The sequence below is a fragment of the Terrapene carolina genome, unplaced genomic scaffold (genome assembly GCF_002925995.2).
Source record: "Terrapene carolina triunguis isolate 2854851 unplaced genomic scaffold, T_m_triunguis-2.0 Scaffold165, whole genome shotgun sequence".
In the NCBI taxonomy this organism is placed as follows: Eukaryota; Metazoa; Chordata; order Testudines; family Emydidae; genus Terrapene; species Terrapene triunguis.
Window position 1 is genome coordinate 2,678,056 of NW_020664516.1, and position 26,424 is coordinate 2,704,479.

General features: G+C 50.8%; 1 protein-coding gene across 1 annotated transcript in view; it reads left to right on the plus strand.

Annotated features, from left to right (window-relative positions):
* The window catches only part of LOC112108955 (calretinin), a 55,772-nt gene extending 31,600 nt beyond the window's left edge, over window positions 1–24,172 (plus strand). Inside the window, exons 2-11 of the mRNA XM_024203278.1 lie at window positions 2,488–2,564; window positions 6,827–6,916; window positions 12,118–12,198; window positions 15,290–15,346; window positions 17,280–17,357; window positions 19,537–19,592; window positions 20,525–20,564; window positions 20,664–20,717; window positions 21,653–21,724; window positions 23,602–24,172. Coding sequence (XP_024059046.1) covers window positions 2,488–2,564; window positions 6,827–6,916; window positions 12,118–12,198; window positions 15,290–15,346; window positions 17,280–17,357; window positions 19,537–19,592; window positions 20,525–20,564; window positions 20,664–20,717; window positions 21,653–21,724; window positions 23,602–23,718 — 722 coding nt within the window. The 3' untranslated portion in view covers window positions 23,719–24,172. The remainder of the gene's footprint in view (window positions 1–2,487; window positions 2,565–6,826; window positions 6,917–12,117; window positions 12,199–15,289; window positions 15,347–17,279; window positions 17,358–19,536; window positions 19,593–20,524; window positions 20,565–20,663; window positions 20,718–21,652; window positions 21,725–23,601) is intronic.
* Window positions 24,173–26,424: the final 2,252 nt, after the last annotated feature.

A 26,424-nucleotide genomic window follows, 5' to 3' on the forward strand; every position in this document is an offset into this window, starting at 1 on the left:
TGGCCTAGTGAAGGACAGACATGCCACAGATGGGGGCAGAAAGACAGGGGCCTAAGCAGAGCTGGAGAAGACTCTGTGCTACATTTCACCAGGTGCCATGCTAATCTTTGCTTCCCTTCATGTGGGTTTGCAGCTAAGTAAGGCGACCGGGTTTTGTGAAATGGGCATAGCTGGCTTGGCAGCAGCACTGCTGAGAAGGATCTGGGAGTTGTGGTCAACATGAGTCAGCAATGTGATGCTGTGGCAAAAAAAAGCAAATGCAATTTTGGTTGCATTAACAGAGGCCTAGCATGGGAGTGATAGTACCACTCTACCTGGTGCTGGTTAGGCCTCAGCTGGAGTACTGTGTCCAGTTTTGGTCACCAATGCATAGAAAGGATCCAGAGGTGAGCGACAAAGATGCTCAAAAGGCTGGAATGCAAGTCATATGAGCAAAGGCTGAAGGAACAGGGTAGGTTTAGTTTGGAAAAGGGGAGATTGAGGGGGGACATGATAGCAGTCTTCAAATACTTGAAAAGCTGCCATAAGAAAGTTGGAGAAATATTGTTCCCGCTTGCCCCAGAGAGCAGGGCAAGGCGGAATGGATTCAATCTACAGCGTAGCAGATTTAGATTAAATCTCAGGAAAAACTTTGTAGCTGTAAGAGCAGAAGGACAATGGGACGGACAGATGCCTAGGGGGGTTGTGGGAGCTCCTCCCCTGGCGATTTTCAGAAAGGGACTGGATTGCCATCTGTCTTGGGTGGTTTAGACCCCCAACAAATCCTGCATCTTGGCAGGGGGTTAGACTAGCCCAGGGGTCTCAACCTTTGTGGGCTCAGGACCCATTTGTAAATGTTTACGGCCTGTCATGACCCAGTAAATAGTCTGGGGGTGGAGGCCTTGGGGTGGTTTCGGTCGGAACCCGCCTCCTGGGGGGTTGGGTCCTGCCGGCACTCACCCCACAGCACCACTCCAGTTTGGCCCCGCCCCCCTGACTGGACCACATGTGTGTGAGTGGAGTTGTGACCTGGCTCATGACGGCTGGGCCAAGCCTGAGTGGTGCTGGGAGCCCAGAGGTTGCACTGACTGCGGCAGGGAAGGGAGCCCAGCCGGCCCCCTGGGACAGGAACTGCCAGGCGACCCTCTGAAACATTCCGGTGACGCAGTTTTGGGTCCTTCCCCACGGATTGAGAACCCCTGGACTAGAGGACCCTTGCGGTCCCTTCTAACCCTGCGGTTAGATGACACCCCTCACGCTGTGCGCTGGGCAGGGGGACGGGTGTGGCAGGGCTTGACGTGTCAGTGGGGGTGTGATGGGCAGGAGGGGATGGGCTGAGGCAGGGTGAGGGTTAGACAGAGGCATGTGTGGGAACAAAGTGTTGCCTGGAGCTGCGCCGATGTGATGCTTTCAGTTAGCAGAGGCTGTGTCTATTGGGCTGGTTTCGGCCCAACCCAGCAGAGCTCTGCCTGTCTTCCAATAGTGAGGCAAGAGCCGGGCTGCAACAGCCTCACACTTTAGATCTGGATCGAAAATGCTGTGCCATGGGCCCATATCCAGTTCTCTCCTGATCCTGTGAGCCAGCCCAGGCCCTTTGCCCGAGTTCTGGGCCTAGTCTGGAAGGTTTGAGCCCCAGTTACGCCAGTCTCTGCCTTGCAGGAGCGAACAGTGCCAGAGGGAAATCCAGAGAAGAGACGCTGCCTGAATCTGTGCTGCTCTCTCCTGCGCCCGCTCCCTGCCCCGGCTGAGTTACTGACTCCGGAGCTGAGTTTAGGGGAGAGTAGCTGGAGAGCCTCCTTCCTGCCTGTGCTCAGGGGTCAGGGGAGTGTGGCAAGGGAACTCCATAGACACACAGAGCTCCTCCTGTTAGATGGACTGGGGCTGGATAAGGCAATCTGGGACCACAGGCACACTATGGCACCAGGCCCCTCATGGCTCTATCCCCAGAACCCTGTGCCCGGACCCAGCCCCGGCTGGGAGTGGAGGTGGCAGGGGGCCTCCACTCCCAGAGAGGCAAGAGAAGCCGTATGGAGTCCTGTTGTCTCCACCAAGAGCAGCAGGGTAGGCTGTGGGGAAATTCAGGACATACTTCAGCAGCCAGGTGAAACCACTTAGATACATGGGCCAGGCCAGCTGCACTCTACTCCTCCTGTTACACCCAGTCCTCTGACAGGCCGGGTTTGGTGGGTCGCCCTGGAGCAGAAGGTCTTGGAGTTAGCCCCCTATTGAGAAACAAGGGGCAGTTTCCCCTCTCCAAGCAATTGTCGCAGGCTCTCTGCAGACTCAGGCAGACATCACTGCATTGGTTACACTTGGGCAGTGTTTTCAAGCTTTTTTTCCCAACCACAAAGGCTAGAAATTCATTTTGGTTTTTTTCTGAATGTTTAAATTCTGGTGTAATCACAGGACTCCAGGAGCTGGGCCTCTCCACACAGGCCTTAATCTGGCACTGCCTTAACCCCCTCACTGGCTCAACCACTATTAACCATATGTTTGTTTTCCTTGCAGGAAATGGCTACATTGAAGGCAAGGAACTGGAAAACTTCTTCCAGGAGCTAGAAAGTGCTAGAAAGGGCGCTGGAGTGGTAAGAAAAATAAATTTCCTTTCCTCTTCTGCTGTTCTTCCTCCTCTTCTTTGTTCCCTCCTTCCCTGTTCTTCTCCTGACCTGAGTCTCCCGCACAGCCCAGTGTTGCCTCATTCCCTGTGAGGGTTGCAATGAAGAGCCCTTCTCAGGGAGCTGGAATCTGTGCCCATCACCTGCAAGTTTTAGGGGCCATGCCCAGTAGTGAAAACCAAACTTCAAAAGGATTCAGGGGCTTGGGACTGACTCGAGAGTGGCGGGGTTTTCCAATCCTGGCTCCAAACAGCTCTGGACATTGGAAAAGTCTGGTTCTGAACTCTCTGGCTCAGGCCCACTTCTAGGGTACCTAAAATCCCAGTGCGGGTGCCAAGCTACACCTCTTGATGATGATTGGTCCTGACTCTTCAAAGTCAGCAGGATTTGGCTAGTAATCAATCTGTGCCTTACCAATTTTACTTGGGCAAGTATTTCCATGTACTGAGAAGTTAGGGTATTTCCCCCACATGTTCACATTATTACATGGCTCACAGTTGGGTCTAAAAAACCTATGGCCTCTCTGTAACACTGGAAACATCTGTTGCAAATATGCATTTGTAGGCTGCACTGTCTGCGTTGCCAACTCCTGTGACTTTATTGTGTCTTGCAATATTTGATGTTTTACTCAAAGCCCCAGCTACTGGAGTCAAGTGATTACATGAGACTCTTTTGCAGCCCCAATGCCCCAGCTACAGGAAGGGGGTGTGTGTGAAAGGTTCAGTAGGTGGTGTGCTCCCCTCTATGTCACTTTTGCCCCCACTGGCCCAGCGTAGAGCTGGAGGGGCTGTGCTGCAAGGAGCAGGGTGGTCGCTCACTCTTCTGCATCACGACTGATGTTAAGGCCCCAGCAGCTGGCTGTGCCATATTGCAGTTGATATTGGGAATTTAGGTCACAGCTACTTCTGGTTAGTAAAGAACAGCTTTAAAATGGTCAATACAAATATGTTTCTAGCCCTCAGGCTTTGCGAAGAGCAGCTCGAGAACGTGACCCGAGGACAACCTGAAGGTTCTGATATCAGCAGGCAAATAAAAAGCACCCCAAATGGGTTATTTTTCCCCAAAACTCATGATTTTGGAAGGGGCCGACTTGTGATTTTGAAACATCTGGGATGGGTTCAGTTGCCAGTCCTCGCTGGCTAAGGACCAGGCTGAAATCCATTCAGGCCTCAGTCAGCTGAGAGAGCCACTGCTGAGCAACTCAGGATATTTGCTACTTTCAGAGCCTAGCTACCAACTCTGCAGCCTGAGCCCAGTCCCTGCTAGTCCAGACTGGACCCTGAAGCCACTTGTCCTGCAAGAGCCCTGCCACCGAGCCAGCTCTGATCTCCTTCCTTATGAAACTTTTATTCTAGCCCTAACATCCAGGGAGGGTTCTGGGAGGGGGGGTTGGATCCCCAAAGAGCCTCATTTATTCCTCTCATTTTCTACTCCCCTCCTCCCCAATATCACCCTCATATTCTGGGTCATGGACCCATCTCTCCAGCCAAGGCAAGCCAGAGACGAGCTGTCCCTGCAGCTCAGCTCCCTTCTCACACCATTGTGAGACTGAACTAGGCTCGCCCGCTGCCACGTGATCATCAGGCTGGCACAGGTGGCACGGAGCCTGGCAGCCTGCCGGCGGATTTCTGTGCAATATTCATTGGAGCATATGCAAGGCTGCAGATGGAACTGACAGCATAAATTATGGAATCACTGGAAACACGAGCTCCTCTTCTTCCAAACAGCCTTGGAGAGCAGGGCCTCACTGCCTCGGAGGGGCCGTGGCATAACCAGGCTGCTGCTTTGATTGTTCTGGCCTCCTGGGGCTGTGCTCCCTTTACAGGGGGTTGGATGTGCGCGCTGAGAGGGCAGCGAACTAGCTCCATGCTGTGCCGCTGGCCCCTCCACACACAGTTTGGGGTCCCCATCAGCCAAGGTTTGCTCACTCAGGCCAAGCCATTTGATATGGCGTGAGCCCAGATGCATACTGTGTGTATAAGCCTGTTCCTTAGCAGATCCATTGCCCATCCCCTGCTAACCAAACACTGCTCAGCCCGTCATCACACTGCCCCCTGCTGGCCAGTGAAAACCCCTTGCCTAACCAAGGCCTCCTTGGGGTTAGCCCAGGTGGCCTTTTCTACTGCTTCGGCTGTGCAAGGCCAGAAGGTAAGAAGGCATGGCAAACCCATGCTGCTTTAAAGAGGGACCCACCCATCAGATTACTCACACACGGAAGAACTGGCTCCAAACAAAAGTCAACACAATTGTAATAGCACCTGGCATTTGAGGGTCTCCAGCCACTGTGTGTATGGAAATTAATTAAGCCGGACAGCAATCCTAGGAGAGAAATATTACTAGCCCCATTTTAACAATAGGGAAACTGAGGCACAAGGAAGGTGAAGAGACTTGCTTAAGGCCATGAAGCAAGTCAGTGGCTGAATCGGGAACAGTATTCAGGAGCACTAGCACCTAGTTCCCCCTCCTCTAACCACTGGACTGCACTTCCTCTGCACATCAACTTCTTAAATGCTGCTGAGCAGTTGTCCAGCATCTAATTTGGTCTCTTCTAATGGCTGAGGGCTGGTCTACACTGGGGGGGGTCGATGTAAGATACGCAAACTTCAGCTACGCAAATAGCGTAGCTGAAGTCGAAGTATCCTATTCGAGTTACCCCGCTGTGAGGACGGTGGCAAATCGACCGCCGCGGCTCCCCCATCGACGCCGCTTACTCCTCCTGACGAGGTGGAGTACGCGCGTCGACTCGGGGATCGATTTATTGCGTCTAGATGAGACGCGATAAATTGATCCCCGAGAGATCGATTTCTACCCGTCGGTCCGGGCGGGTAGTGAAGACGTGCCCTGAGACACTCTAGCAACAAAGCCTCAGAACTCGTGATCTTATGTCTTGTTTTCAGTGAGTAAATGACAAGCCAACTAAGGAAGAGGGTGCTGAAAAGAGAGTGACCATTAAACTCCTATCTGCTGCTTGGGGAAAGGCTGGGTTATTGTTTTCCAGCTCCTATGACTTGCAAGCTGAGCAGAGCTGGATGTGGGTAGTTTGATTGTCTTTCTCCCCGGTACACACAATATTCTGCTTGTCCATGTCATAAGTGTCTCCAGTATCTGGCCCTCCAGGCTTGGTCTCAACCCCAAGGTGATGTTTGTTTAGGAAAGTTTCTGCAAAATCTACTTTGCGATTTTTGAGTCATTAACATTGCCAAACCCCACCCTTCAAAAATCACAGGCCAGTCTCCCCCCCACCCCTCCCAATCACAAAAATAATAGATCTGGGGTCTTTATATTTGTTGTTGGAGCCTTTAGGGGGTCACATTTTCCAGCTTTTCTCCACAGACCCAAGTGCTCAAATCCTACTTTTTTTTAAATGCAAGCTGCAATTCTCCTATAATCACATGACTCCGGGAGCTGGGGCTTGAAGAGAAAACACCAAATAGCGTGAGCTTCATGATAAATCACGAGAGTTAGCAACGCTGAGTTAACGTTGGAGCCATGAGGTGTAACAAGTCAATAGAAGCTTTAGACCGAGTCACCTTAGCACAAGTTATATTAATAGATCCTGATCCTGCAATCTCTCCCCACCCAAAGGAGCCCCTGGCATTAACAGGACCACTCTGGTTTGCAGAGTAATCTGTAAAGCTGGCGTTAGCTGGCCAGGGACACATGGGCAGCTCCCTTTCCTGGTTTGATGTGAGGCTGGGTTGTTACTCACCTCAAACTCATTTAGATTAGTGTCCCCTGCCAGCTGTCGGTCTGCTCTCTTGGACTAGACGGGAGTTCTCTTGGGGTTAAGGCACTGGCCTCAAGATGCAGAAAATCTGATTCACCTCCTAGCTCTGCCCTTGCCTCCCTCAATCTCACTGTGCCTCAGCTTCTTAGCTGGGAATGAGACTAATTCTTCTTGTCTAGTTAGACTGTAAACTCTTCCGGGCAGGGCCTGTCTCTTTGTGCGTGTGTACAGAGGCTAACGCAACTGGGCGCATAGACACGATTGTAATTTAACCCTACTGCGTTGAGGTAGGATATTCCGTTGGCTCTCCTGCCTTGGGTTAAGAGTGAAAGGGGCTCCTCTCTGATGTACTGGCCTGTTCGACATCCAAGCAGCGTCCTTCCCAACCTTTCATGGCTCGAAGCCAACACACTGACCAGGCACAGTGCACAGAGCGGGAGGGGCCGGGGGGCACAGAGGCCCTGCTGGAGGCCAAGAGGGACAAACCTTCTCGCTTTGTTCACAGGACTCTAAGAACGGCAACTTTGCAGAGAAGATGAAGGAGTTCATGCAGAAGTATGACAAGAATGCAGATGGCAGAATTGAAATGGCAGAGGTGAGTGGTGCTAGCGCCAGCATCGCTCCACAAGCTGCTCTCATCGATACTACTATGCTCAGGGGGAATCCTGGCCCCACTGGAGTCAATGGGAGACTTGTCATTGGCTTCATTGGGACCAGGATGTCCACCTATGCTTGGGGATTAGCTCCTAGCATAGACACATGGATCCTCTTGCACTCCAGAAGTGGGGAGTGTGAATCCTGCCGCATGTTGCATTAGACTGCCTTGTCAAAGCAGCCTCAGGGAGTCAGGTGTCCAGATCCCATTGGATTTCCATGGGATCTGAGCGCCTGATTCCCTTAGGCACCTTTGAAAATGCAAGCCTTGGTTCTCTACCACATGGACAATAGTACAATCCAATAGCCATGGGAGAAACATCTTCTGAACCCCTGGCAGCTAATGTGGTTGCCTTGTGTCCTGAAGCGTGAGCTGATGCTCATTATGGATTGTTATCCCAGCTAGTGTAACTGCTGCTGATGTTCTCACTATTCATATACATGTTTAATTCCTCCTTCTATCCCACTAACATATTGTGGCAGTGAGTTCCGCTGGCTAACTGTGCTTTGCATAAAACAGAATTTCCCTTTATCAGCTGTAGAAGTTGTTGATTTACATTTCATTGGCTGCCCCTTTGCTCCCATGTTATGGGATTGGGCAAATGGGAACCCTCCTCTCTCCCAGTAATGATTTTATATTCCCCCCCCCCCCCATTCATCTCCTCTCTAAAGGAAAGCATCTTAATCTTTTTAATTTATCTTCATATAGTCTCTACAGGCTTCTAATCATTTCGGCTGCCTTTTCCTGGCCCATTTCTATTTCTGCTCTATCGGAGTGACAAGAACTGAACCCAGGAGGCCTGGTTCTCACTGCTGCAGGAAATTATTAAATCCGAGAGCTTAGTGGGATGTAGGAAAGGATTAGACATTGATAGGAACAATAAAAATGACGTAGCTAGAAGGAGATTTGAGAAGGGCTATAAACTCTTACATCAACTGTCGGGTCAAAGATGAAGCTGATTTTTCAGGGACAGTGGTATAAAATCATACCTGGGATGAGGTATCCAAGTTGTATCTAGTTTGCATGATTGTTGCAATATGAGAGAGAACTGTGTGGCATATTGTTTTAATGAGGCAATAGTCCCAGATTACAGTCTGCAGAGCACTTCATGGTGACCAGTGGGGAGCTGGCTGGTCACAAGGATTTGGCTTCTCCGTGTTTCCATTCAGCACTAATATTGCCTGCCCAGATACGTGTGATCTGCACTCTGGGTAGTGAGGAATCGCAATCTGTTGCCCTCTAATGGCTGATATACATAATAGCAGGCTCTTACGCTGATCATCATAATCCCCATTTGACAGATGGGGATACTGAGGCACGGGGCAGCAAAGTGACTTGCACAATGTCACCCACCAGGCCAATGACAGAGCTGGGAATATAACCAAGGTCTCCTGATTTCCAGTTCAGTGCTCTGCGTCCCATAAGAGGTGTACGAGTCTGCTAATGCTTACTTCTTTAGCTCCAGTGGTGGCAGCTCATTGCAAGTGGGGGAATGGTCCCACTATTGTGGGGAACTTTCCTGGTTTCTGCACTCCCCCAGTGGAATCAGATAGCGAAAGGACCGGAGTCCTCGCTCCCACTTCCTTTACCCAGAAGCCTGCCTGACCTTGAGGACACTTCTTCCATGCTCCTATGTGGCAGAGTGCTTGTTATCCCCAGTAGAGCTGGGCCCAGGATTCCTGGGAGGTTTAACCCCAGTCTTATTGTGGGCACTTAGGCCAAGGGATAGGGGTACCCTCTGCACCAGCCACATCCCTGGCCCACTGATCATTACTTATAGCTTAAACCAAATACAATTTACTAAACAGCAACTGTAAGAAAAATAAGGGAAAATAGAAAAGGGTAAAGGAACAAGGACCCCCCCCGCCCATGGACCCAGGGACACCCCACACAGCTGGCTCCGGGCCTGGCGATGTCTCCCTGCGCTGGGCCCTCTCCCCAGAGCCCCCTTGCTCTCCCCAGCTGCTCACCACTCTCTTCTCTGGCGTTACTCGTGGCATGAGGGATGCCTGCTAGCCAGCTCAGCCCTGGCTCCCGTCGGCACGGCTGGTCTGCACTGCACCAGCTCCAGCCCAGCTCTGACTCCATGCTGCTCTCCTTAGCTCTGCCCTACTGTGACCCAGGCAGCTCCACCTCACAGGGAGGACAGGACCCCAGGCTCCTGACTCCCTCATTGGCTCACCTGCCCTGTCAATGGGGCTGACTTGGAGTGTTGGCGTCTCCCCATTGGCCCTGGGGACTGACAGTCTCACGATCCTGATTTCTCTTTGGCCCTTCCCCTTTCTTTTGATAGTGGGAGGGGGCCGACCAAAAACCCACTAAGTTTCAGTGGGGGACCAGCTCCCCACTTACTTTCTGCTTTCAGCTCGGTAGGTCCTAGATTCGAATCCCACGACTGCCCCAAGTACTTTGGCTACATAAGTAGTTACTGTGGTTGGCCCAGGGCAGCTGTTCAGTTGCCAGTAGGGGAGTTGGGTGCACACAGTGATGAATGGGAGAGAGGATGGTGGTAGAGAGACGCTCCCTGTTATGGTGTGGTCCACACATTGTGACGATGTTGGCAAAACCCTGTGCTGTAGGAGGCTAGGCACCAAGGAAGGGATGTCCCTATAAAATAAGGCAGCATGTCTGGCTGGCTCCTTTCCCAGAGGTGGATTAGCTTTTCTGTACTCTGCCCTCCCTGCCTATGAGTGATGAGGCGCTAGCTCCCAGAGCATGTATTTCAGTCTCTGCCTTCTGATCTCTGCCTCTCCACCCATTCCCTTTCCCCCCTTTGCCATCAGTGATTCTGACTCCCCGTCCTCATCCCTTTCCCCAGCCCTGTGCGTGTGTACACCCTGATTTTTGCCTTCCTCCCGCTTCCTCCCTGTGACCATCAAGGAGGCACTGTTGTGTCAGGACTGATCCTGCTACCTGACTCACACTGACTAGTCCCATTAACTACTCATCATGGACCAAAATGCTACACAGCATGAGTCAGGCCCCAGGCCTAGGCCCTGCGTTTGAGCCAGCACATGCAGAGGGACCAGTAATATATAATTGGCCTGACTCCATCATATCCCAACACGCTTCGCACTGTGTGTCCTGCTGATCATACCAACAAATTACCAGTATTCATGTAACTGCATCTCATGTGCAGTTGCTCATGGGCACAGCAGAAGCCGAGCAGGGCTGTGGATGGCAGCAATTCAGCTGAAGCCAGTCACATCCATAATGGGTGGGATGTGCATGAATCCACTGTTGGTTTGCAGAACCGGACTTCATTTCTCTTTCCGAGGGGAGAACTCTGACTGGGGAGCAGAGATACTGTATATACAATGGGCAGTGGGGGCTACGATCTTTTGCTCCCCAGTCTACATCCTTCCAGCTTTACAGTATCTGAGAACTCGTCAGGCCAAACTCCTCCCTGTTGAAGTCACTGGAGTGACACCAGGTCTAAATTTGGCCCTACCTGCAAAGGGAATGAAATTGCTCTGGTGAGTTGCTGTCAGTGTCATGACAAAGCCAGCTATCTAGCCAGGATGTTCTCAGTGGCTAGGACATGGTTCCTTTCAGCTGTTACCACTAAATGAAAAAATCAAGGAAGCCAGTCACTCTGTCTCCTGCCGGTCTGTTGCCTGCTCTCTCGATTTACCAGGAAGCTCCACTTTATTATTTTCCTAATAAAAAGGAGGCTCCTGCCAACCTGAGCTTCCGAAGAAATCTTCTGTCCAGCTGCTCGCCCGCACAGGCCTTATTAAAAGTTGTCCAGCCCTTTGATTAAGACACTGACACTATTTTGGGAGAAATGACTCAAAGTTAAGAAGACAGCTGTGAAAAGGGCACCGAAAGGCAGGCAGAGAAGGAGAACTGAACTGATTGGAAAAACAGAGGCACCTTACAAAGTTTAGGTCTCCGTTTTATCTACGGCCCTTTCAAATTGTTAATCTTCTTTGGAACAATTCTCTTTGGTCCTAGCTGCCTTGATCTTCAAATGTAAGGTTTCGTTAAAAAGTTCCCAACCCCATTGCTAATGTTTTCTTGGGTTTTCCTTTAAAAAGGTCACTAAAGATAGTTTTTTGTCTGGATGTAAACAGTTCCCTTCTGTGCGTGAAACCCAGTTTCTGCCTGAACCTGACTAGGAGCACACATGTGAACTTGTCTAGCTTGTTTTCCCTGTCCAAATGGAAAAAAGCTCAAATTGTAAACAGTGTCGATGGAACTGAATTTTTTAGGATTTTTTGCATTCAGTAGTCCTAGGTGGTGTCAATAATACATGTAAGGACTTTTTTTGCCCCACTTTTAAATCCTCCTTTTCTTGATCACCAAAAATTAAAGTGTAAAACAGCCACTTTTACAAAAGCTTTAGGTAGAACAAAGTGTTTAGTGTGACTGGCCTCCCCCGGTGAGTTCTGTGGCAGCACTTAACCGCCTAACACGATTCAGAGAGCTGGGCTCAGCATCATCAAGGATGCTGGTGCAACAAACAAGGAAGTAAAACAGAGCCACAATACTTTCAAACTCCCTTATTAACGCATGGAGAAAGTATGTTGAATTACAGTGGAACAAACCTCATTCTTAGCTATCAGCAGAATGTAAGGCCAGGACCTTCACACAAAAGCACAGACCTCAATCACTGGAGCTAACGGTTTCACTCTGTTAGCTGGTAGTGGCAGTAGGCTGTTATTACCTAGTGGCCTAGCCATTAGAGAGGAATGTAACATCCACTCTGCTAACGTGTTTCATCAGGAAGAGGACAAAACAGATAGAAGATCTGAAACATAATTCCTTTTTCTAGGGAATTATTGCAAACCATGCAGATGGGACTTGTTATGTTCTTTCCATGCGCAAAGAGCAACCATTTTAGTCTCAATGACTTATTTTAGGTTAAGCAAAACAATTAAGAGCAAAAGTAAATTTGCAATGAGAGAGAGAGAGCACAATGTATGTGTCTCCTCTGCAACGTGCTGCATTGATTCTCCCTCGCAAAATGGCAGTGGCCTGTGACAGCAGCAAAAATTACAAAGATGCAGTAAGAAAGGAAACACAATCCTATTCTGTCACCGTCTACACGCACCAGTGGGATGGGCCAAAGATTCTCTGTGTGTTGTGTGACTTGCCTTCTACTCACTGATGGCTTTGCTGTCTCCCCCACCCTCCAGCTGGCTCAGATCCTGCCCACAGAGGAGAACTTCCTGTTGTGTTTCAGACAGCATGTTGGATCCAGCTCTGAATTCATGGAGGTGAGTAGAGAGCAGATTTTTATTACTATTATTATAACCAAACCAGTTCCAGAAGCCATTTTTAGGCTAAATTTCTACTGACATCAAGGCTGAATAAGGAATTCGGCCTGTAATTTCTTTAATTCTGACCAGTTAGGTAGAATGTTTCTCCTGCATGTTAGGAGGCTGGGGATGCGGGGAGCATGAGGGAGGCAGGCAGGCAGGGCAGGGGGAATATACTTGAACTATTACCAGGGAAAATGCATTGACTAACAAGCTATTCCTAATGAATACAGCCTGGTGAAGTCCTTGGCCACACTCTCTAGGTGAGTGGTTTCTCTGTCCAGCAGCCATGCTGGCTTCCTCTGAATGTTTTTACCTGGACGAGACATAGCTACATGCCAGCTGCACTTCTATTCTCCCACTGAAGGCAAGCTATAGCTATGGACACAACAAGCCAAACCATGATGCCATTAAAGTCCAGGGATGTTTTGCCATAGACTTCAGTGGGAGCAGCTTTTAGCCCTACACATCCACACAGTAATTTTGTCCTTTTTGTTGCTTGTATTAAGCAGTTCAGGATTGGGGCCATATTGAGCGATGCTGGACAGACAGACAGGGTCTGCCACAGAGCCTACACCATAATTCTTGTGTCATAATACACCTTGTTAAGGGGACAGATACTCTGCAAGTACCTGAGCTACTCAGATAGTTTATGACAAGCACAAAGTGGACTGTGGGAACATCCCTGCTCCCTCTTCCCAGAGTGACAGGTTGGCTGGTTTGTAACCCCCAAGTCCCAGTGACTAAGGCGCACCTTCAATCTAGGAGCTTCACTGATCACACCTGCACAACAATGGCATCCATGACACTCACTAATCTCCAAAGGCCTGGCCCAGCTCACACTGTAAAACCTGGGAGGGAGTTTTTGGGCAGGAGCTCTCAACACCCTGGCACTGCTCATTAGTGGGATGTGTTTCCTTGTGGAAGGGGAGGAGGACTTCCCTTGTGTTGTGCTGTTGAAATTCACTTTGCAAGAGAATGTTCTAAATTTCCAGGTGCTTTAAATCAGTTATTTAGCCTCTTTCAAGAATTTGAAGAGGAAGGGAAGAGCAGGGAGATAGATCTGGGCTGCAGGAGGTGATTAGTGTCTATAGGCATATCTGTCGGTGGGGGCTGTGCTATTGGAGGTGCTGTCTGTGGACCAAGTACGCAAGTGAGGTGCAGAAGCCTTGTCATCATCAAGGATCTTATGGCACTTCTCAGAACAGTAAGGAAGTTAGCTCCTGTGTCTTGCCCAAATTGCAGGTTAGATATTTATATTCTGCCTCCCTAAATTTCACTCCCAGTATTATTTGGATGGTCTTTTCTTCACTTTCAGTCCTAAACTATGTAGTGTTCCTTTGTGCCATCAAACAGCAGTCGTGTTCCACACAGAAGTGGCAGCATTTTGGAGGAGGGTAAAATGACCTTTATCTCCTTTGTCTACTTCAGAGGGACATTTTTGGGCATAAGTAGTTAATATTTAAACACTCTTTAAGAGGATAGGATAAAAGACCCTCTCAAATTATAAAGTGATCTGGCATCTCAGTCTGACAGATTCCAAAGTTCTTCATCAATATGAGATGTACGTGAGAGGTTTCACCGGCTAGTGCCGTGTAGCAGCTGTTCAGCAATGCACAGCGACGCCGTGCAAGAGTTTATATCAATCACTGGGAAATGAGAACAACATGCAAATGTGATGCCGTTCTACGTGCTGCCATTTAACAGACAAGGGGCGTTATTGCTTCATCAGCACATGCCATTAACCATTAAATTCAGCCCACGCCCCCAATAGCGAGTCTAATAATGAGCATGAACTCTTGACATTGTTTTTCCCTGAGTGCAACCAGCTCTGCTAAACCAATTCCCCTCAGGACCAAAACCCGTCCCCTGAGAGATGAAGCTTCAGAAAACCCAAGACCAATGGGGAGCTGTGTTCTCCCCATGCCAGATGGGGATGGAAATCTGCGTAGGCAGAAGAATAGCACTTAGGGAGACCTCTTCTGACACACCGTGTGGGGGAGACAATGTCGTGTCTTCACAGGAAGCAGGAAAATACTTTGATCAACCAGCTCTGAACAGATAAATGTCTTTTGATTTGTTAGGTCCACATGAATATCTGAGACAGAGAGAGACTGTAAACAGGCTCCTGATCTATAGGGGACTCAGCTGTCATGGTAAAGGATGCTGTATTAGACCCGAGATAGAGAGAAACTTACAATAAATGCTAACCAAGTGTGGGGGGAAATGCACATTTCTACTGCCCTTCCCTCCCCCTTTGTCACCTCTGTTGTTTATGGGTAACAATCTGTCTCCGCCACAGCTACAGAACAGGTTCATGCTCACTGAGCCAAATGCCTAAACAGGTTGGATTTCATTTGTGTTTGGTGCAGGTAGTTGTGGGGTAGTTCTTATTGTATTTGAGATGGATGCACCAATGTTGAGACAACACACAAATCACTAGGAGAATGGACCTCATGCGTTGTAGGTCTGTTGTCATGGTAGTTTTAGTTATTCCCAGTCCCAATGCCACGAGAGGGGCTACCTAAAAAGGAAAAGCTGAGAGGGGTAGTCCCAGTCCATTCACTGCTGTGTACATATGTACCTTGGGCCAGATCCAGCCCCAATGTTAAGTGGATGCAGTTCCCAGTAAAATCAGTGGATTCCCAACGAGTATGTCATAAAGCTGCTATGGCCAGAAGGGACCATTATGACTACCTAGTCTGACCTGTATAACACAGGCCCTAGAACTCACCAAGTAATTTCTGCATCCAGCCCATAACTTCTGTTTGACCTATAGATGATCTTCTAGAAAGACATCCAATCTAGATTTAAAGACTTCAAGTGATGGAGAATCCTATGTAAGTTGTTCCAATGGTTAATTACCCTAAGCATTAAATTTTCTCCTGATTTCTAGCCTGAACTGGTCTAGCTTCAGCTTCTAGCCATTAGATCACATTCATACCTTTGTCTTCTAGATCAAAGAGCGATCACTGTCTCACTATCCAAAATCTATTCCTTTTTTCAGTGGGGGAATCACTTGTACTAACGTGTGGCATTTCCCTTGCAGGCCTGGCGGAAATATGACACAGACCGCAGTGGGTATATAGAAGCCAATGAACTCAAGGTGGGGGATGACTGAAGAGTGTCTTGGAGACCTGACTTTAAAGGGCTGTGCTGTTGGTGGGGGCTATTCTAGGGTGGCATTCTGTACCATACCATACCTCTCTTGCGAGTCATTCTCTAAGAAAAGCAGCGTGTGCATGGCCGCAGCGCGTGTCTATCTTATGATCACTCAGTCTATAAGAAGCTAGGCTTGAGAGCTTACACTGTCCCTTTGCAGCCCCTGATCACTTCAGCCGGCATTGTACTTCACTGTATAGCACCTCCTCCTGCTGCCATGGAAGTCAAATGGGAAAACTGTCATTGACTCTGGCAGCAGCAGAGCTGGGCTCTGGATACGCAGCACTAGGGGCTGTGCAGCATTCAGGCAGATGGGAGGCTCTTACTGAAGCTGTCCTACATTAGAGTAGCTTGGGGAGATGAGCTGATAAAGCTCAGAGGTCTGCAACTGTCCAGAAACAACTAGAAATAAAGCTCACCCAACTCACCCAGGGTCAAATCCGGCCCAGTTACTTCGCTGCAACTGCACTGAATGCCAATGGGGTGGCACAAATGCAAGCAGTAGAATCTGCACCAAGGACCCGCTCCATGACGGCATTGCATTGTCTTAAGTCACCTCTGTAAAGGAACCCCAAAGTTCCCATGGCAGTTTGGTGTAGTCTTTAGAGAGCCACTGCTGCTAGGTACGCAACTGGTTTCTGCTTTGCCCTGTGGATGGTGGCTGAAGGCAGGTTTCACTGTGTATTGTTTATATTGCCCCACATTATAAGACTGTTTGCAGACTGCCTGTGTTAACATATTGATCTTAAAATTCCACTTATTGTGATCTACTGGCTTCTCAGAGCCAGTGGCCTCATTTCAAGAAAGCTTCTTTCCCTTCGTAACTATGGGCTGTTCCTGTAAAGTGCTGAGCAACTTCAGTTGCCATCAGCGTCCAGGAGTGTTGAGGGCTCTCTGCACCGTACAGAACTGAGCCTACTAACACCACCTGTTCCGGTGAAATGGCAGGTCACTCTCAGTGCATCTTAGGATATTAGACGTGTACAATGCTGGAAGCTGCCCCTTCCTCCTAGGTTTGCCTTACTCGATGGGCTGCTCAAGTGCTCCTGATCTCAAAAACCTCCTGAGAGACTGGGCACATAATTTGGGCCAGTCCCCTTGGCTGGGTGCCATGTACCTTTCAGAGGGTGAAGAGCCAGCAGAACGTTTGGAGCCAGCTCCTCCGCTGGTGCATATCAGCATGGCTGCACTGGAGTCAGTCAGAGCTGTGGTGCACTTTGCCTTTGGGTCGGGGTATTTCTCAAGGCACATAGAGTGAAGCAGGGACCAAGCAATTCCCATTCTGGAAGGGAATTTAGAGCTCTTTTAAGAAGGTTCCGTGGGGGTGATTCAGAGTGAGAAATGCCTAATCTCCTGAGCGATGCTGTGAGAGAAATGCTCACTGCGGATTACACCAACAAACCTAAAGACAAATTCAACCCCAGTGGAAGTGGGTCCAGCCCCATTGATGTCGCTGTACACTGGGGCTAAATCTGGCTGCAAGAGGAGACGCTACTTCCTATGGCGTATGTAAGGAGCAGGCACTCCACTCTAAGCGCTCATTCCCCAGGTTTAGTCCTGGAGGAATTTGTGCCAAGCACTGTGCTGCTTTGAGACTGGCACAGCGATGGGGGTGCCAAGGTACTAGCCACTGACCCCTTGAAGTTCCCACACTAACATTTTCAGACATGCTCTTGCACTGTGGCTATAGCCCTTGACTGGACAGGTGTGACGCATCTCAGCGCCATTCCTAGACTGCCCAGCAGTGGACGTGCCTTTTTCCCCAGTGAAGAAAAACAAGGGGCATGGTTTTACTACAGCAACGCAGATGGAGTTCTGCCTTGGTAAGCCAGGGTTTGTAACCGACACGAATCTTACGTGGTCCTCTCCTGTCGCAGGGGTTCCTGTCAGACCTGTTAAAGAAAGCGAACAAGCCCTACGATGAGCCAAAGCTGCAAGAATATACACAGACCATAGTAAGTGAGACCAATCCCGGGGGGGGCACGGCTGCTGCTGACCCAGCTCCCTCCATTCAGAGCCCATTCTGTGTCCTGAGGAAGCAGCGGCAGCGGAGGCACAGCCAGCTCAAAGAAGTTGTGGGGACGAGGAGTCAGTCTGCATGAGTCCAGCTGCCTGAAGAAGGGTGAAAAGCATCGGGGTTAGAGTAGAGGGAACACTGCTCCTCCCTCCACTGCTCCCCCATCCTCCCTCTGGTTTGGGTAAAGGCACACCCTCCCACACTCCTCCTCCTCGTCAGCTGGTGCAGTGAGAGCTCCCCCAGCCTGCGTCCGCTCCTTTAGCCAACGTGGGGAACGTGTCCCTCGCACTCTCCTCCTCCACACCAGTGACTGAGCCCATGTGCTGCAGGGCAACTCCTGGCCTTACTAGGTATTCTCTGTTACAGGTGTTGTGGTAGCATTGAGAGGCCTGCTCAGGCCCCCGTGGGTTGTGCTATGCACTGGACACACACCTGCCCCAAAGAGCTGATGACGACCGTAGCAGAGAAGGCCAGCTCCTGTAGCTCTGGGATGAATGCTGTCTTCTGCTTGGGCTGGGGCAATTCTATCTCTGTCTCAGGACCCTGAGACTCCCCAAGGTCACCGCTACCATCTTCCAGCCAAAAGAGTGGAGGGAACTCCCAGAGCCTGTCAGAAGTGCTGCTCTATCGAACAGCAATGGTGGGCCCTGAGAGGATGGGTGCACTTGTTCTGCAGCACGCCCTGCCCTGACTCCCCAGGCAGTAAGAAATCTGGGTCAGACACTCGAGCCCGTTCTGTGGTAGGAGCGTGAGCAGCACGCCCCTGGGCTGGGACCTTCAGTCACAGGAAAGGGCAGGCTGGGGCCAGTGCAAAGTTCTCCGGTGCTAGCCCTGGAGAACGGAGGCCTGTGTCTAACCACAGAATGGTTGGCAGCGGGGCAGGCTTCCCCCACTGCCCCAACAGGTCCACTCTTAGCATGAAAGGGGAGTTTGGTGTCTAGGCCCCCAGCAATTCCTTGGCCTCTCTGCTGAGATTCCCAACAGAATCTGGCTAGTGGCATGTGATGTGGAAAGTGCACTTGTTTCACCTGTCTCAGTTTGTCCTAATGAAGAGTGCACTAGACTGGAAGTGTGGGGACCTGGGTCCTTGTCCCAGCTCTGACATTGATCTGCTAGGTGACCTTGGGCAAGTCCCTTCCCCTCTTGTGCCTCAGTTTCACTGTCTGTATAATGGGGACAATGATAGTGGCCTCCTGTTTAAATTGCTTTGAGCTCTACTGATTAAAAGTGCTATGTAAGAGCTTGGTATTGTTAAACCTGTCCCAGGCTTTACTAAGTGTAAAATGCAGACACACATAACAGGCCCAATCTATCCCTGGGGGTTGCCCATTGCAGTTACACTAGGGAACAGTTTGGCTCAAACTTTTTTCCCTACAGTTCACTTAGCTATAAACTCAAGCTTATCTGGCTGACGAGAGCTTTCCCCATAACACACCCTGGACCAGGCCTGCCCTCCTCCTGTGGTTGTCAACTTTCTAACTGCTGAAAACTGGGCACCCAGCCCCACCCCTGCCCCTTCCCCCAAGGCCTCACCCCTAGGCCCTGCCTCCCGCTTGCTCGCTCCCCCGTCCTGGGACTCACCTGCCACCTGCAGAGCTGGGAGGAGCTGACGCAGTGCCTGCCTGCCCATGTGGGGCAGGGAGGGGGTGGGGGTCAGTCCCTGGAGCAAGAGGCCAGGTGGGAAAATCAGGGCAGAGCAGGGCGGGCAGGGGCTGACAGGATTCCCACACACACACACCAATCTGTCTGCTGGAGATGGCTGAGAGGCAGCCAGCCACTTCTCTCCATGAGCAGCTGAGCAGAGAGCAGCTCCTCCAGGCTGCAGCCGCAGCTGCTGCGCTTCCTGTCCGGCATTGGCGGAGTCATGTTACTGCAGGTGACCAGACACTGCCAGGTTCCCTTTTTGACTGAACTTTCCAGTCGAAAACTGGACACCTGGCAACCCTCCCTCCTCCATGACTCTGAATTTAACAGGCCCCATTTCCCTACCCCCTGTAGAAAGCTGGCATTGTCAGCTGACCCCCTGCTTTGCCAAAGGCTTGGCTGCAATCCCAACTGGGGACGCTGGTGGAGGGAAGAGCCGGTCACTAACAGACTGCTGGTTTGTGTCCCATCAGCTGCGCATGTTCGATATGAATGGGGACGGGAAGCTGGGCCTGTCGGAGATGTCCCGGTAAGAGTCCTCTTGCACTGCTTGCTACTTGGGCTTCTTAGTCTTCCCCCTGCAAGAGCCAAAGAAAACTATGGACCCTCCCCCCAGTCAAATCCATCTCCCCCCTTGCTGAATTACAGCTCCATCTGCATGCCAGGTATCCCCTGAACTTGTTCTACAAGCCACTCCAGTCCTGCCTCAAAGCCATTCTAAACGAAGGGCTTCAGACCCTACTGCTGTTAAAGTCCAGGAGCCTGACTCCCTTCCCATTTGCACCAATGGAGCTCCATGGAGTGACTTCTCATCCACACTAGTGCCAGAGGAATCCGCACCAGGAGTGGAAGAAAATACTATGGCTTGCCCAGCTGCAGAAAAAGCATTCCAGGGGGGCTAATACCGTTGGCCTTATGGCCTCTGTAAAAGAACAACATTGCCCCCCACTGCCCATGACTGGAGATTAATGACCAATAGCTGCAGCCTGGCAGACTGTAGTACAAACAAACTGCTTCCTGCCCAATTCTGCCAATACACCTCGATGCCAACCTGTAGCACCCGTTGCTATTCCACATCTGGCCTGACTCCTAATCATGCCAAATCAGGTTGCAGACAAACATCCACTGGAGTCTGGTCTGTGACCATCCTATCAATCTCAACAGCTTTTAACCCTCGATCTCCCTGAGTGGAGGACCATGCCCTTCCTGAGAGGGCTGAGTGGCAAAACAGGGAGGCCTCCATTCAGAAGCCGGTTGGTGCAGACTGTAGGCCCATCTTTACAGGGCTCCACTAACTAGCTTGAGTGAGGTACATCCACAGAAGAGCAGGCAAAGCCGATCTCTCCAGGGCAGCATCTGTGCAGAGCTCTGAGGACCAAACCCTCCCCCCGCCGTGGCCACATGTGCCGAGTGAGTGTCTCCACTCAGCTCCCGATTTACCCTTTCACAATCTCTCTGCAGACTCTTACCTGTGCAGGAGAACTTCCTACTTAAATTTCAGGTAAAAAAAGATTGCTCTCTTTTTTCCCCTTTGATTGTTTTCCCCTCCTCCCTCCCTGTGTGCGTGGCTCATTTCTTTATTCTTCCTGTCATTGTCCAGGGAATGAAACTAGCCACCGAGGAATTCAATGCTATCTTTGCATTTTATGACAAGGTAAGAGGCTTGCGTGGATGGGGTGGGGGAGAAGGGGAAGCACAAGGGGATCTGAAATCCCATGAGCTTGGTCCAGGAAGAACTCTTCCTAGCACTTTATTTCCCCTATTCTCTCTAGCCTGCTGCGACTGGGAAAGGCATTTTGGCCTTTTCTCCCATTCACCATCCTAGGCAGAGCCTCTGCTGGTGTAAATCCGCAGGGCTCCATTGAGTTGCACATAATTATGCTAATGGATGCTAGCTGGGGCTCTGGCCCCCAGCACGTAGCCAACCGCTCTGCTCATGGAAGGGGTGTGGAGAAGACTCTTGTTTCAATGTGAGCAGGGGAGTTCTGCCCACAGAGGACAGAAGAGCACATTTTAAAGAGTCTGTGAATCCAGGTATCTGCCACCCACCTGAACACAGGGGATATGTGGATTTAGAGACAGAATAATAATGAAATCCTGCTTTTCTGGACCACTGTTGCTGCAGACTTTTATAGCAAATAGAGCTGGCTATAGAGATTCTCCTGTCACTTATACTAGTGTAACCCCCTTGATTTCAATGGAGTCATGCCAGCGGGCTCTGGACCAGGCCATATACTCAAAGCCTTTCTGGTGCCTGCACTGGGCTTTGACTCAGGGCCTTACCCCAGTGAGAGTGGCAATGTCTGCGCTGGTGGCATCATCACATTATGAACACAGTCAAAAGTGAAACCAGTTCCCCACTGCTGCCCTCTGGACTAAAGAGAGTGCAGCTGTGTTGGGTTTCCTGTAGCTTACAGGCCCCCAAACCTGAGAGCGATCCAGGGGAATGGCAGGTCTGAGCCGTTCAGTGGTGATTGACAGCAAGCCCACTGCAGCCCTAGGGAACAGAGGCAGGGAGATGATTGCAGGGCCCCTTGGGTTGGATGAAGTGTCCCCTAATGTGTGTATTCTCCTGCTCTTGCTAACCAGGATGGGAGCGGCTTCATTGATGAGAACGAGCTGGATGCCCTTTTGAAAGACCTCTATGAGAAGAACAAGAAGGTGAGCTGACAAGGAACAAATGGAGACAAACCTAAGGTCTGCTCCTGTTCAAGTCAATGGGCAAATCCACTAGAGCAGCTTTGCTCCCTAGGTCTGCCCTAGCAGCTGTTGCATCCTCCGCGACTAGTCTGTGTCTTGTGTGGATGAAGTGCAGGGCAGTGCCTTAGGCACGGATCAGTGCATCACAGGGTCATCCTTTACACCTGCAGCAAGCCTGGGGAAATCCTCTTGGGGCCTGCTGGCTGCAGACCCATGTGGTGCCCAGAAGCTGCACTGGAGGATCTGGCCCAAAGGTTAACATGCGGGAGTCCTAGCTGGTCGTGTCAGTTAGGGTTCAATCCTGCAGGGTGCAGAAGGTGGGCCAGAGTGCTAGTGCTGGGCATCTGGGTTTGCTCAGCACCCGATCGGGTGGCTGTGAAGAAGCCTGCACAGTGCTCAGCAATGTCTGCCCTGAGGAATGTAGGAACAGCGGAGGCCAGGCGCTTGAATCACTGTTGCCCTGCACTTGCTTGACCCTCTGCAGCAGTGCAAGGTGCTGCTCGATCAGAGTGGCACAAAGGAAGCTGCTACTGCCAGTAAGCAGGTTTATTAGTATTAAGCTTAGACAGCAGAGGCTCGTGTTTTTAGATCCACAGGTTCCAGGTCCAATCCCTGCAGATGACCCAGCCAAGAAGCCATTGCACTGTGCAGTGGTGAATATGGCCCATTGCCAAGTCAGGACATGGGTGCTTACCTGCAAGCCACTCAGTGCACAAAGTTTGCTTCTGTGCAGAGGCCTGTGCTCCACTGAAGTCCCACATTTGCTCCGCTCTAAGAGTTCGGTGCTTCTGACTCTCTGTGCAGGGGTGAGGGTCATTCTAGCCAGAGTACGGCCAGCTGCTCCAGCTGTTTTGCAGCGTCCCAGAGGTACTTAGGGAAAGAGTACAAAGTGAACTACAGCAAGTTTGTAGGCCAAATGCAGAGACTGGGCCTGATTTACCCATCTTGCTCCCGCCTTACGCTGGGGAAACTGCACTGCTCTCAGTGGTGTTGCAGTGGCATACCACGGCGGAGTTAGAGTCTCTGGGCCTGGCCCCCACTCAGGAATAAAGCAACTCACCTCTTGCCTTCAGACACAGCCGCTGTCCATTTCCCCTTGCTGGCTGAGTCGCGTTAGCCCTCCACCCAAGGGTCTCCTATGAGGGGTTCTGCTCCCTCCTTCTCAAGGTCTCCCCACATCCAAGCTTCCTCCCATGGAGAGATACAACTCTCCTCTTTTTTCCTCACTAGGGGGAACTGCCACAAGCAACCTTTATACTGCCTCTCTTCCCAGCATGCTTTGCTACCAGCCTACAGTGCCCATGCTCCCTGCGACTTACAATCCCCCAAATCCTTCTGCTCTGGGAGTAGGGTAGCCAGGTGCCTGGTTTTCAACCAGAAAGTCCAGTCGAAAAGGGGACCAGACAGTGTCCAGTCAGATCTACTGACTGGACACCCAAAGTCTGGCTGCTGCAGATGGGGGAGGTGCCGGGTCTTCACCCGCTCCAACCCCTACTCAGCTGTGGCTGCCTCCTGCCTGTGTCGGGCGGCTGCAGCTCCCACCCCCAGCTCTGCGGGCGAGTCCCTCCTGACCCAGGCGGGAGGGGGTGGGAGAGGAAAAGCAGCAAGTGATGGGGGAGGGGCAGGGCCTTGGGATGGGTGGGGTGGGGCGGGGCGGGGGAGGTTCTGGCATTGCTGGTGGTAATATTTAAAAACCAGACACTCCCAGTCGGCAACCCTATCTGGGAGGTCCTTGAACCCCACTTCAAAGGCCAGCTCATCCCATGACACACCACTGAAATCTAGTCCTGTGTATGCAGCCATTCTATATCATGTTCCTTTCTGTTACCGTCTGCCAGGAAATGAACATCCAGCAGCTCACCAACTACAGAAAGAGCATCATGAACCTCTCCGATGGGGGGAAGCTATACCGCAAGGAACTGGAAATTGTACTCTGCAATGAGCCGCCCCTGTAAAGAGGCAACACCCCCACTCCTCCAAAACCTCCCCCACCCTGCCACCTTCCACAAAGATGACTAGAGAGGGCAAGCGTGAGCAGGTGAGGAGGGAGAGCAACTGGGTGGGTCCCTGACCAATCAACTCCAAACCCCCCAGGCTAGACCTGCTGATCTGCTTGTGACCCAGGTCACAGAATCTTTGCCAACAGTAGTGAGAGGGGCAGTGATGCATGACCTCATCCACCAGTGGCTCTGTGATTTAGGCTAAGTATTCAGTAGGGTGATAGTCCAGTTCTCTTCCTGGGTACAGCCTGTGTCTCTTGCGTTGGCATAGTTTGTTTCCTGTGCATTCCTGAATCTGGAGTGAATCATTTTTCTTTGTCTCTTTTTTTTTTTTTTTAATTCTTTTCAAGTTCTGTCTTATTGTTTACCAAAGAACAGTTTACAAATAAACTTAAGTACTACTACCGGGGCTGACAGGCTGCGCTTGGATCTCTTTTTCTCTAGGACGATGAAGGCCACATCTGCAAGCAAATAAGCACTAGGTTTTCAAAAGAGCTCAGCTCCCAATTTGGAAAAATCAAGCTGGTGCCTAAGTGCTCAGCACACTGGGTGCTGCGCTCAGTTGAAAATCTCTCCTGAAGAGTCACAGGAATAGAAGGTGCTGGGTACTGAGTAGAACTGTTCGGAAAGTGGTGGTGGCTGGGGAGGGGTTCCACAGAAAATTAAGGGGGTTTTGGAGGGGGGTGGGTGGGAAAGAGGTGGGGTGTTTGCAAAAAAACAAGTGATGTTGTGGTGCATAGTGGGAGTTGTAGTTCAGATGCCTTGTGATCCCATTCTCATTTATAGGCTGGGCTCCCTGGTCAGACTACCTCTCCCATGACGCATCACCATCTCCTCCCTTGGTGAGGATAGGTAGTACATCATGGCAGTTGCTGGATTTGCTGCATCATGGGAAATGTAGTCTGACCAGAGAGACCAGCCCATAGAAGAGAATGGAAGCATGAGGCTCTCAAACGAGGCACCACAGCAGCAATTCTGAATTGAAGTATTTCAGTATTTGGGTATTCAGTTTTTCAAGAGGGGTGGAGAGGGTGCGAATTAGAATTTCCCTGTGGAAAGCAGATACTTTTAATTAAAAAAAAAAATAATTTAGTCAAAACCCTAATCTTCCCTCAAAAGAGTTTCAGTGCAAAATATCTCACTGGCTGTAATGCTGAGCCCTTGAAATTCCAGCCTGAGCTCTTCTGAAAATCTGACTCCATAGGGGGATATTTTGTTACTTTTTGCCACCCGAAATTCAGATTCATGATTAGGGTTGAAGGCTGGTCAGTGTTTCTGTGGTCCCGCAGCAGCCATGGGGCTGGCTTGTCCCACTGCCAGTGTCTTAAAACTCTGGCTCTAGTTTGAAAAGAAACTACGCAAGAATGATTTCTTACTCATCAGATTTTCTCCTCACATGTTTATCATCACTTATACCTGTCTGAGGGGGGCATAACACCAGGGGGCAAATTATCTGCTGCTAACTCCACTAAGGCCAGTGGTAATATGCCTGCAGAGAATTTAGCCCTACAACTGTGATTTGGTAGCATCTGACACTCACTTAGCACAGGTATATAAGAGACTACAAAGGGCAAGGCAAGGCAGAACAGGGGCCTGAGTGGTTTTCTCTCCAGCATATCCGCTTGAGTTAGCGGATAAAAATAAGCTCTCATCTTGTTCCTGGTGCTAGGTCGGCACTGTGTTGACATGGCAGGGAGTGAGCTGCGTCGTCTGTTCTCCCATGTGCACCATCAATAGAACTGTTCTAAGTTCTAATCATGGACACCTGTGCAAACCCAGGGATGGCAGGGTGATTGCACAAATGTAACTGAGGACCTGATCTGAAGACAGCAGGGTTGCACAGGTATTAGGGGGGTTAATTTGGCCTTAGGAACATTTTTACAGGTGATGATGCATGAGAAAGATCCCACCTTGATTCTCTTTGCCCTTAGTGAGCTGACAGCAAGGCTGTGTCCACACTAGCCCTTACTGCAGTATAACTTAAGTCACTCAGGGGTGTGAAACAGCAACGTAAGTTACACCAACCTAAGCACTATGCTGGCGGGAGAGCTTCTCCTGCTGACCTAAGTAGCACAGCTCACAGGGCGGGAGTCATGAAGCTGACGGGAGAGCTCTCTCCCATCAGCTTAGAGCGGTTACATTAGCTTACAGCAGTGCAACTCCACCACCGTAAACTCTCTAGTGTAGCCGTAGCCTAGAAATAACATCCTTTAATTTGTAACACAAGCATATGTGCCACGATGTCATCGAGAAACTACAGGAAGGTCTACACTAGAGGGCTCCGTGTGTTGCCCTTGCCGCCAGGCACCGCCCCCTGCAGCTCCCATTGGCCAGGAACGGGGAACTGCAGCCAATGGGAGCTTCCGGGGAGGTACCTGGAGGCGCAGCAAGGGCAGTGCACAGGGAGCCCTCCACCTCCCTCTCCCCCAGGGGCTGCAGCGCTTCCTGGAGTAGCGCGGGGCCGGGGCCAGGGCCGGGCCGGGCCGGGGCCAGGGCAGGCGTGCAGGGAGCCTGCCCTGGCCCCGGTGCACGCCACTGCCACTCCAGAGCCCAAACCCTTCCTGCACCCCGTCCCCCAACTCCCTGCCCTAAGCCTGCTGCCTGCACCGCACACCCCTCCTGCACCCCAACTCCCTGCCCTAAGCCCCCTCATAAACCCCA